Source organism: Propithecus coquereli, unplaced genomic scaffold (assembly GCF_000956105.1).
Source record: "Propithecus coquereli isolate 6110/MARCELLA unplaced genomic scaffold, Pcoq_1.0 Scaffold515, whole genome shotgun sequence".
Taxonomy (NCBI): domain Eukaryota; kingdom Metazoa; phylum Chordata; class Mammalia; order Primates; family Indriidae; genus Propithecus; species Propithecus coquereli.
In genome coordinates, this window is record NW_012151008.1 from 1,126,946 (window position 1) to 1,137,804 (window position 10,859).

Genomic DNA, 10,859 nt, shown 5'->3' on the forward strand with positions numbered 1-10,859 from the left:
ACTTTGCTTTTGCTGTGCCAGTTCAAAAATAACGTTTTTGCCAAAAGTTCTTAAAATTCATTGACATCAGTTTTGTTTTGATCACCTGGTTTTGTGTAGTATTTCTGGGACCAAAAAAGTAAATCCCTTTTAATGTAGAACAGAAATTCGAAGCTAAAAAGATAGTATTTATGGAAGATTTGTGTGCTTTTGTTTTTTAAATACTTCAGGCTGCTGGTAAGGCAGTTCCTTAAGGCACACTTTTTTCCTCTTTATCTCTGACTAGTGTAGCATGTGGTATGTTTAAAATACTTCGTTTTCTGCTTCATAATTCTAATATCAACCCTATACTGTAATACAGGTGAGCTGAATTGTATATTGTAGTTACTTGGTCTAATCAGATATAACTAAAGGGACTTTTTTGGTATTTTCCTCAAATTAAGCTTAAATAAGAAGGGTATATTGGCCACATTTCATGTCTTTGAAAGTATACAGTACTGTGAAGCAAGTACTCTGCCTACACTAGAAAAATAGGGTACTTTAACTGTAGAATATTTGAGAAACAATTCAGTCTCTCCTCAACTGTCAAATATTTTGGCACAGTTCATCACTCCAGCTTGTTACTTTCTTGAGAATAGTCCATTTTGGGTTTTGTTATAATGCTTTCATAATAACATACGTTCTGGTCATTAGAAACAAAACAGCTCATAGTTGAGTGAAGTAGTACAATAACAGTAACACCACATGGTAGTCATTTTGCTTTAAGGAATTTAATTAGATAGCCAAATGACTGCTCTTTATCACTTTGTGGGGCTTTTGTCTTACTCTATATGACCATCACTACAAATGTCTTACATTGAAGCACATACTATAGAGCACTTGTTAACTTAATGCTCCTGCATAATGCACTGGTGAAAAGTAGTACTTGCTCTAGATGTTTGAAGATTTTATGATCCATGTGCTAGAGCTCCTTGAATTTTTGTAAAATAAATACTTAGTTTGAATTGATACAGTGAGTTTTTTGGGCTAGCAGTATCTAGGCCCCTACTTTACGAAAAGTATAATCTTGACTATCTGCCTTTAAGTCAGAGGAGATGTAGTATTTAGAACACTTTGAGACATGACATTATAAAATAGCTTGTTTATGTTCCTGAAGCTATCTTGTTCTGTGTTAAAGCTACTAATTGTCTCAATGTAAGTTTTAAATAAACATATTTCTTTAGAGCTAGTTCGTACTGTGTGATTTTTTTTCCTTTTTTAATTATGCACTCACTGTTGAATATAATTCTTCCTTCCCTCCTACATCCTCATTCATCCAGCCCTGGGCTCCCTTAAGTTGAACATTTTACAGTACTCTTACAAGTTGAAACACTGCATTTATTTAAAAAAAGAACTAATTCTTACTGCTTAGACTTTTTATTAGCTAAATGAAGAGGCTTATACAGGTAGGGTACTTGTCGAAGCAGAATACTTTACTTCATCTCGTAGTGCCAATCCTGTGAAGTTGTCCCGTCTAGCTGCATATTCCCCAACATTGGCCAGCCCAGGTACCACACAGCAGCTCAGAGCACTGCGGTATATACTCATGTCATGAGCATCATACCACTCATCGGTCTTTTCATCATAACACTCAACATTAAAGGTGGTGGTGAAGCCATTAAAGCCACCCACCACAAACAAGAGGTCGTCTACCACTTCAATGCCAAAATTGCTACGAGGATTAAACATAGTGGGGATCGTACGCCAAGTATTAGCCACCGGGCTGTAGGCTTCTGCACTCCTAAGTCGATTGGCTCCATCAAAGCCGCCTACCTGTGGATAGCAAAAGAAATGCAACATGGTTGTCCGCTAACCATTGTTTCTGTTCACTGGGGAAGCGTCAGGGAAACCGATTTCATACCTCCCTCTTCCATTGTCTTCCATGAAAAAAGTTTTTCAAATCCTTACCAATGGTAGCGTAAACCTATTTGCTAATAGAAAATCTAGGGGGTGTTGTTTTTGTTGTAGCACAAGATAAACTTACCGCATATACATGTTCTCCATAAGCAATCACACCTATCCCACTCCTCCTGCTTCTCATGGGTGCTATGACTGTCCACTGGTTACTCTCAGTGTTGTACACTTCTGCTGTAAACAGGCATTCATTTCCATTAAACCCACCACATATGTAGACCTGTGTGAAGAGAGTTCCAAGATCATTAAAATTGTTACCTCTGGGGAGTAGAAAAAAAGACTGTTCCAGTGTGTACATTCTGAATTTCTTTTTTCCATGTGTGCATGCATTGCTTTTTAACAAGTCAAATAAAAGATAGTTACAAATAGCCACTTAGTCATTTGAGGAAGGAGTGAGTACTGCAAAGAATACTGCTGCTTTCTGTCTTCCATCCACCCCCAAAAAGGAAGAACAGCAGCATTTCTGGGCGTGCTCTTTGCTTGCACACCTTTCCCTCTCACCCTGGTTCTTTACCTTCCCGTAGAGTGTCGTGGCGCTCGCATCACTCCTCTGTTCGTGCATGGGGGCAATGAGTGTCCATTGATTGGTCTCTGGCTCATAACGTTCAGCAGTGTTGAGACGCACGTAGCCATCAAATCCTCCCATGGCGTAAATAAAATTGCTGAGGACTGTCACACTGACATAGCAGCGTCTGGAGTGCATCGGGGCCACCTGGTGCCAAGTTTTCTTGACTGGGTCAAAACGCTTAACACTATTGAAATAGTCTACGCTATCAAACCCCCCGATGATATAAACATAGCCTTTCAAATAGGCTGCCCCGTGGTAGGCACGGGGACTCTCTTCCTCACAAGTGACATTCACCCATCTGTCTGCTCGAGCATCATATGCCTCGATGGCATTAGTGGGGCTCCCACCACTCCAGCCACCAATTGCAAATAGGATGGCATAGGGCAAGCGGGGCCTGGTGAATGGGTTGGTGAAGTCAGAATTAGAGGGTCCGTTCATGTTTAGGTCATACATGGCCTTTAGGGCATTAATGATGACTGGCTTGCATTCCTCGCTGTCTTTAACGTAGTCATTCATCTTAACGTTGTTCATGAAGTACTCAGCATGCATTAGGGCCAGGCGAACCTAAGAGAGAAACACAGAAGGTCATTCAAATGAGGTGAGGGTGCCTGGAAATACCATATCCTTAACTCCAGTTTAACAGTCTGCCTTTGAATTGCTGAAAATATTTTGGCTTGTTTCAAAATGTTCAACTCCCTGTTTAAATATTTGCTTTTGGGAAGTGGTTTACGTTTGGATGTTGAGAATGAGCTAGATAGCAGGCACCTTGAATGGTCACAGAGTGGGTCCATTCCTCAGCCACTGGACAGAACTACTAGACCAGAAAAATCTGTAGTAATTTTCAGTAATTGAATATCTCTGGCTCGGTATGTAAAATAACACTAGTTAGCACCAACTGGCCACAATTGTGTGCAAGACTTATGATTTGGTTCCTAGTCCAACTTCTGCCTTGGGTATGGGCAAACTCATAGAATGGGAAAGGGCGAAAGGAAGTCTCTTTAGAATTCTTTTGAAGGCCCTCCTCTTTCCCCACCACCAGGGAGAATTTGGGTCAAAGAATACAACTGGGGAAACAGAAATTAACAATGCCAAGGGGAAAGAAAGTTGTAAAATTCCAGAGAATACTAGGAAATGCCATCTATATAAGCACATGTAAATGCAGCTCTGGAATCTGTCATACATCTGAATGTGGTTTCTTAGGACAATCCCAGTAGGATAAATGAATCGAGTGAACGGATACAAATTCACAAAAATAACCAAACTTGACCTTAGGAAGCAAAACTGAAATGTGCTGCTTTCTATTTTGGGGGTCATGAGAAATCCACTTTAAGATGGCCTCAAATACAGCATCTTCTTGTTTGACGTTGAGCTCATCTTTCTCAATGATATCCTTAAGTTCAGTGACCGAGAGCTCTAAAAACTCTGCTGAGACTTTCACCATCTCCTCGAAGTTGTGCAGTATAAACATGTAAGCCTTCTGCCTCAGCTCAGGGCAGTAGTAGTAGTCCGTGAACTTACAGATGCCGATACAATTATCCAAACACAGCTCTGACTCGAGGAACTCGCAGCAACCCCTGACTATACCCATGATGTTAAATTGATCTGCAGCGGCCAGCAGCTTCTCCACGTTTTCCTGTGTGATGGGCACAGTCCGGGTGTATGCGTACTCAATGATTAGCTTCATCATATCAGGGGAAATGCCAGGAATGTTGTATACCTTCTTTTCAGTGTTGTTCCAGCCACTTGTAAACAAAGCTCTGGAAAGAAAGGAAGAAACTAGCAACCACTGAAACATTTCTGTCCTGTTTGCCATGTGCCCCCTGCCCCCACCTTTTCTTCTTGAGGAAAGTTTGGACATTTTCCAGATAGTTCACGGTGAGCGTATTGGAAATAATTCGCCTGAGAAAATGGGGTGCAGGCATATGCTTTATAACGGTGAGCAAGAAGAGAACCTTTCCCAGAACTTCACGTTTGGTTGCTCTTACCTTATCATGATAACTAGGTCTTTTTTCCCATTTTGTGGATGGAGAAATTAAGAGTTAGAACTGGGAGTAAAACCCAGGTCTCTTCTGTCTCAACCCATGGCCCACCAAATTCTACCTTGCTTACGGAAATTAAATTTGCACTACACTTATAAGTTTCATTTAATCAATACATATGCAGAGTCTGATCACTTCTCACCTCAGTTCAGGCTACTACCCTCTCTTGCCTAGATTACCCAAAGTAACCTCCTAACTGATCTTCCTGCTTCTGCCTTTGACACTTCTGGAGTTTATAGTCTTATCCCAGCAGCCAGAATGATTTGGGCTTTTTTGTTTTGTTTTGTTTTGTTTGAGGCAGGGTCTTGTTCTGTTACCCGGGCTAGAGTGCAGTGGCGTCATCATAGCTCACTGCAGCCAACTCCTGGGCTCCAGTGATCCTCCTGCCTCAGCCTCCCAAGTAGCTGGGACTACTGGTGTGCACCACCATGCTGGCTAATTTTTTTGTAGAGACAGGTCGGGTGGGGAGTGTCTTGCTATTGCCCAGGCCAGTCTTGAACTCCTGCGCTCGAGTGATCCTCCCAATCTGGCTTCTCAAAGTGCTAGGACTACAGGCATGAGCCACCGCTCCTGGCCCAGAGTGACCCTTTTAAGAGTTTATGTTCCTTTTCCACTTAAAACCTTCCAGTGACTTCTCTTCTTACTCGGAGTAAAATACAAAGTCCTTACCAGGAACTACAAAAGCCCTCCGAGATCTGGACCACTAATATCTATTTTCTCTCACCTTCTCCTCACTCTGGCCTCCTATTAGCCTCCTTTTCCTCCCTTCGGTTCCTTGAACATACCAGAGGTGCTTCCACCTGTGATTCTTTGTATTTGCTGTTCCCTCTGCCTGAAAGGCTGCCCCAGATCTTCATATTTCTCATTCCCTCACCCCCTTGAAGTCTTTGCTCAAATGTCACTTTGTCAGCAAGACCTTCTGTGACAATCCTATTTAAAATTGCCACCCACCACTCCCTATCTTCCTTATTTTCCCTAGCACGCACGATGATCTGGTATATATTTGACTCATTTAATGCCTGTTCCCCCTACTGGAAGATGAGTTTCATGAGAACAGAAATGTTCATCCCTTTATTCATTTTTTTCTTTCCATACCCAGAATACTGCCTGTCACCAAATAGGCACTCAATAAATAATTCTTGAATGAATAAATGACTACTATGCCACAACTATTGGATTCCTACTAGGTAGCAAGGTACTTTTCTAGGTGTTGAACAAAACAGAGTCCCTGCCCCTATATATTTTGCTTTCTTTTTCTAAGAGATTTAAGGAAATATGGGCTTAGAGATCAAATTCTTTCTCCAGAACAGGGGTCTGCAAACCTATAGCCTCTGGGCTAAATTCAGCCCACTTCTTGCTTTCATATTGCCCACAAGTTAAAAATGTTTTTTACATTTTTAAATGGTTGGGAGAAAGAAAATCAAAAGAATATTTTGTGACATCTGATAGTTATAATAAATTCAAATTTCAGTGTCCATAAATAGTTTTATTTGAATACAGCCATACTCATTCATTTAGCATTGTCTATGGCTGTTTTTGCAGTATAAAGGCAGAGTTGAGTAGTTGCAAGAGATTGTATGGCATGCAAAGCTTAAAATATTTACTATATGGGCTGGGCGAGGTGCTCACGCTGGTAATCCTAGCACTCTGGGAGGCTGAGGCAGGAGGTTTGCTTGAGGTCAGGAGTTTGAGACCACCCTGAGCAAGAGCAAGACTCCATCTCTACAAAAAATTAGAAAAATTAGCTGTGCGTGATTGCAAGCGTCTATAGTCCCAGCTACTTGGGAGGCTGAGGCAAGAGGATTGCTTGAGCCCAGGAGTGTGAGGTTGCAGTGAGCTATGATGATGCTACTGCACTCTAGCCTGGGCAACAGAGCAAGACCCTGTCTCAAAAAAAAAAAATTACTAGCTGGTCTTTCTGTGGACCCTGCTCTAGGATGAATGAGAATTCTTAGCAACCGGTGGGACATATTTATCAAATCTTTGTTGGAATTATTTACTCAAACATTTTCATCTCATGAATAAAATAGCTCTTTCATCTCCTGGGTTACAATGGTTTTGGTCCAAACTCCCTTTTTCTTCTGATAAACTATTTTCTGGGTACTTTCCCCTCATTCCCCCTTCCCATCCCCTCAATCCTTGTTAATTTATCACCCTGTTTGAAAAAGTCTCTGCTGGGATAGGAGTATAAGGGGTGCCTGGAGTAGCATTGTCATCTGGGTTTAAGTAAGAAATTCAGTAGGAGTGTCCGACCTTTCCAAAGTTTGGTTTGGGTGAGAATCAAAGATGAAAGCATCTGGCCCACCAACAGTTGGTTGAAATCCAGTTGAAAGATCAAAGAGAAAGAGGCTCTGATCTTCAGCTGTACCTCTTCAGAAGACAAAGGAGCCAGCCTAAGGTAGCTCAGAGCTTTGACAGTGTCCCTAAATGGTGGTGTAACCAGAAACTGGATCAAAAGGTCTCAAAATGGGCCCAATTTCCCCTTTGGCTTGCTTTGGCAACCCTGTTTTACCTAAAGTAGGAACTGCAGCTACAGAGGATGTTCTTGTGGGCATTGAACTCAAAGCCATTGACCTTGATGACCACGTCGCAGAGCTTGCCCTCTAGCCTAAGCTCGTTGAAGATCTCACAGGTCATCGCACTCATCTTCCTCTCCATGTGAGGCTGGTGGAAACGTGTGGAGGCCGCCGTGCTCTCCATTTCCATAGCACCCTGGGACCAGCGGAGAGAGGCCACTCTCCTAGGGTGTCGGGGAGGTTTGTGGGGGTCCCCTTTAGCCAGCTGTCCCTCCTTTTCCCTACTACATCTTTCATATAGGTCCCATCAGGCAGCCCAAGTTCCAGAATCCTGGGCAGACAGTGAGATCACTCAGGATTGTGCCCTCAGCTTTTGGAACTCCCTCCTGACCCTCCCCCTTCCGCCTCCCCTCCTCCACCAAGCTCACCCAGGCTGAAGGCCACCCCACACCTCCTTCCTTGTCCTCAAACCCCGAACAGAACTGTGACCACCAATACCAAATAAGAGTTTTTATTGATTCTAGTTCCTGTTGCCCGCTTCAGGTTGCCCAGGTCCATATTCCTGAAACATCCAACTACCTACCATGGCTCCACACTTGCTCCTCAGACACTGAGTTCCAGGAAATCCACGGCAGAAGAGACAGAAAGGAGAAGTAAAGCTGATTAAATGTCATCCTGGCCCAGCAGTGCAGGGTCTTCCAGCCCCCTGGATGTGTCAGTCACTCAGTTTCCTCTGGAATGAGGAGTGGGCCCAGTTAATGAAGCACCTTCTGGACATTTAACACAATTCGCTCCCCGGCTCCTTCATATCCCTCCCATCCAGCGGTGCTTTTGTCGCACCACTGTAAGCCTGGATATGCCCACTCTTGCCAGGGTTTTTGCTCCAGAAGAGTGGCAGGAGCTCACCCACCCGCGTAAACATCTTGGGACCCTCACCCTCCTCCTCACAATAGAACCCACCACCAGTTTCTCTACCTAGCGCACAGCTCCAGCCTACCCAGGCCGCGCGCGTCTCCCCGCACACCCAATGCCCGGCCCGGCCCCGCCCTGGACCCCGTCAGCCCCACCCCTCCCTAGCCCCTCCCCTCCCCCGGCTCCGCCCCGCCCCCCGCGCTGGAGGCGACGCCTGCGCAGTGCGGCCTCGGGAGCGGCCGTTGTCCCCGGCGCCGCCGTCTGGTCCCGAGCACCATGGCTGAGGAGGTGAGACGGGAGGAAGCGTCTAGCGTGGGGCGGGCCCCGACCCCTGGGGCGCTCCGAGGCCCCCAGCGGGCCGCCGAGGCCCTGCCGCGCTACCCCAGCCAGTACCGCCCCCTCGCACACCCCGGCCCCGCCTCGGCGCCGGGGTCAGCCGTTCTCTCGGGTCTCGGGACAGGTGAGCACCCTGATGAAGGCCTCGGTCCTGATGCGGCAGCCCGGGCGGGTGCAGGAGATCGTGGCCGCCCTCCGCAGGGGCGGGGGAGACCGGTTGCAGGTACCGCTGGGCTGAGATTGGGCCAGCCGGGTCCGGGGGCGGCTCGGGAGGTTTCCTGCCCGTTGGGTCTTCCCGCTTTGCTCTGCAGCAGACACCTGCAAGTCCTCCGCCCCAAGAAATGACCAGGGCCCGAAGGCAAGCAGGTTGGGTCTCCTGTTTTACCTCGAAGGAGATCTCAGCTGTCCCAAAACCTAGATTCCAAATTTCTAAATATGGTTATGGTGCTTCCTCTAATTAAACAGAAAGCACCCCAGGCCAGCGGGCTCCCCGAGAAGTCGAAGATGTGGAGATGGGCCATAAAGGTGGATACCTCGTAGGAAGAATGACAGGGCATTGAGATGGGTGCTATTGAAAGAGCCTGAGAGGTCCTGAGTCTTCAGGCCCCTCTTCCCCAGACTGGGTTTTCCTCAGGGTAAACACGTGTACTAATTAGGAGCACTTCTTCCCTGTCCCCTCTCCGTCCCTCTCTAACTCCCCCAAGGCTTTGCCTACAGCCTGGCCACTAAGCTGTTTTGACTTCCATAATCATTCCCCAGGCTGAGGCAGGGCCACCTGAGAAGGTACCTATTTAGACCTCATCTCTCTTTTACCTCGTAGGTGATTTCTGATTTTGACATGACCTTGAGCAGGTTTGCATATAATGGAAAACGATGCCCTTCTTCTCACAGTAAGTCACATACTAGCTGTCTTGTTGGGCTTAACAAGTGATGGCTTCTAAGGGGCAAGTAAAAGGACTTTTGTGTTTTTCCAGATATTCTGGACAACAGCAAGATCATCAGCGAGGAATGTCAGAAAGAGGTGGGTTGCTCCACTTCTTTACTCAGAAATGGCTGTCATATGTTACTTCAAATGGTTCCTGGTTGGAACCAAAGATTCCAGGAGAGAAACCTTAGAAAATTAATTTGTAAAAAAAATAGTTGTTATGCTTGGGTGGATCTAGTCTTACTACATTAGGACAGCTTTTCCTTATTGGCCAGATCATATGATGATTAATGGTTGGAATATGGACATTAGGTTTACTGTTAGCTACAGAGTTTACAAGAGACTTGAACATCTTTATTTAACCCTCCTATAACTCCAAAAGGTGGATAGGACTAGTTCTGTCTCCATTTAACAAACGAGAAAACAGAGGCTTAGAGAGGTTCAGCAATTTACCTAGGGTTATACAACCAAGTCACAGAGCTTGGTTTTTGCGTAGATGTGATTCTATCCCAGACTCTTCCCACTACATTATGTTCTTTCCTTGATAATATACATTTCTTGATAAGGCAACAGAAATCAAGAAAGACTTCTGAGTTAATGTCAATATGTGATAACTCCCATCCCATTTCTGTAAGGTGTATACAAATACCGTAAAGCGATCTCCATGGCCTTCACTGTTGGTTTTACCTTGCTCCACACTCTTCCCTCAGGACAGCTTTGCCAGAGCAGAGTCGTGCTGTGTAGCTGCACTTTGCTCTGCAGGTTGCTGAGCTGTTTCTGCTGAATAACTATATCATTTAGTTCCACTTAATCGCATGCTAACTGGTCTGTTGGTCTCTCATGTTAGCTCTTCTAAGACTCTGTTATGAATACTTGTTATTAAAATAGGCAGTGAATTATAGATAACTCTTGCATTTGTAAAACCTGACCCTCTAAAGATGCCACTTTTAGTTCAAGGTAGCTCTGGCTTCACCACCGATTGCCTTTGTCAAGTCACTTTTTTGGTTCCTGAACATCCTTGATTTTATGAACTTACAGAAAGCTGTGTCCACAAATAAGATAGTAGTTTGGATGCTCTCTCCAGGATAAGAAGCCAGAGAAACTAAGATTCTTGGTATTGATGGGTTTGGTGGCGGAGCAAAGTTTACGTAAGAAATCTTTTTTCTTTTTTTAAGATTATATTCTTCTGTTGAGTTCTAGTACACTTTTAGAAACATGTTCTCACACTCCGAAAAACACACACATTGGGAATCTTAATACATTTTAGGAGCTTTCTGCCTTTGTTGTTATGTAATCTTTGCCTTTAATCCTCTTTTGGACAGATGGACAGGGATTCCATTTGATCTCGTCATATTCCTGAGACCATGCGTATGTTAAAATTCTTTACTCAGTCCATTCTCATTTATACCGGGCAGTCTTACTGACTGGCTCTTCATGATACATGGTCTCTGAAGCAGCCACCCTGGAGTGTCCTGGCATGTAGACAGAAACCTCAGCCGGAGATGACACATGTAGATGCTGTGAATTTGCCTGATGTTGACACTCTGATGGATTTGTCCACACATGCTGTGTCCCAAAGTACAATCTTCTACTTTCATGATCTGTGCGTCACTTTTAGTTTTATTTATTTT

General features: G+C 44.7%; 2 protein-coding genes across 3 annotated transcripts in view; one reads left to right on the plus strand and one right to left on the minus strand.

The window, feature by feature from the left end:
• Window positions 1-1,359: 1,359 nt before the first annotated feature.
• KLHL10 (kelch-like family member 10) lies at window positions 1,360-7,388 on the minus strand. 2 transcript variants are annotated; one of them, XM_012656708.1, is made up of 5 exons: window positions 7,052-7,388; window positions 3,768-4,257; window positions 2,447-3,064; window positions 2,003-2,152; window positions 1,360-1,791 (listed from the first exon to the last, which is right to left on the minus strand). In XM_012656708.1, the coding sequence occupies exons 1-5, from the start codon at window positions 7,243-7,245 to the stop codon at window positions 1,417-1,419; spliced, it is 1,827 nt and encodes a 608-aa protein (XP_012512162.1). In that variant the 5' UTR covers window positions 7,246-7,388; the 3' UTR covers window positions 1,360-1,416. The 2 variants fall into 2 exon arrangements, with proteins under 2 accessions (XP_012512162.1, XP_012512163.1); XM_012656709.1 differs by having other exon boundaries at window positions 1,385-1,791; window positions 7,114-7,354.
• A 785-nt stretch (window positions 7,389-8,173) lies between these two features.
• The window catches only part of NT5C3B (5'-nucleotidase, cytosolic IIIB), a 10,348-nt gene continuing 7,662 nt past the window's right edge, over window positions 8,174-10,859 (plus strand). The window contains exons 1-4 of the mRNA XM_012656710.1: window positions 8,174-8,255; window positions 8,428-8,526; window positions 9,124-9,193; window positions 9,278-9,324. Of these exons, the coding sequence (XP_012512164.1) occupies window positions 8,244-8,255; window positions 8,428-8,526; window positions 9,124-9,193; window positions 9,278-9,324 (228 nt within the window). The 5' untranslated portion in view covers window positions 8,174-8,243. The remainder of the gene's footprint in view (window positions 8,256-8,427; window positions 8,527-9,123; window positions 9,194-9,277; window positions 9,325-10,859) is intronic.

What these genes read in the sequence shown, in the direction of transcription:
- KLHL10 (XM_012656708.1), bottom strand. Translation starts at nt 7,245, where the DNA reads ATGGAAATGGAGAGCACGGCGGCCTCCACACGTTTCCACCAGCCTCAC. An exon ending in CCACGACACTCTACGGGAAG is followed by an intron (nt 2,153 to 2,446) that starts GTAAAGAACCAG and finishes CTCTTCACACAG; the next exon opens with GTCTACATATGTGGTGGGTT. An exon ending in ATGGAGAACATGTATATGCG is followed by an intron (nt 1,792 to 2,002) that starts GTAAGTTTATCT and finishes TGCTATCCACAG; the next exon opens with GTAGGCGGCTTTGATGGAGC.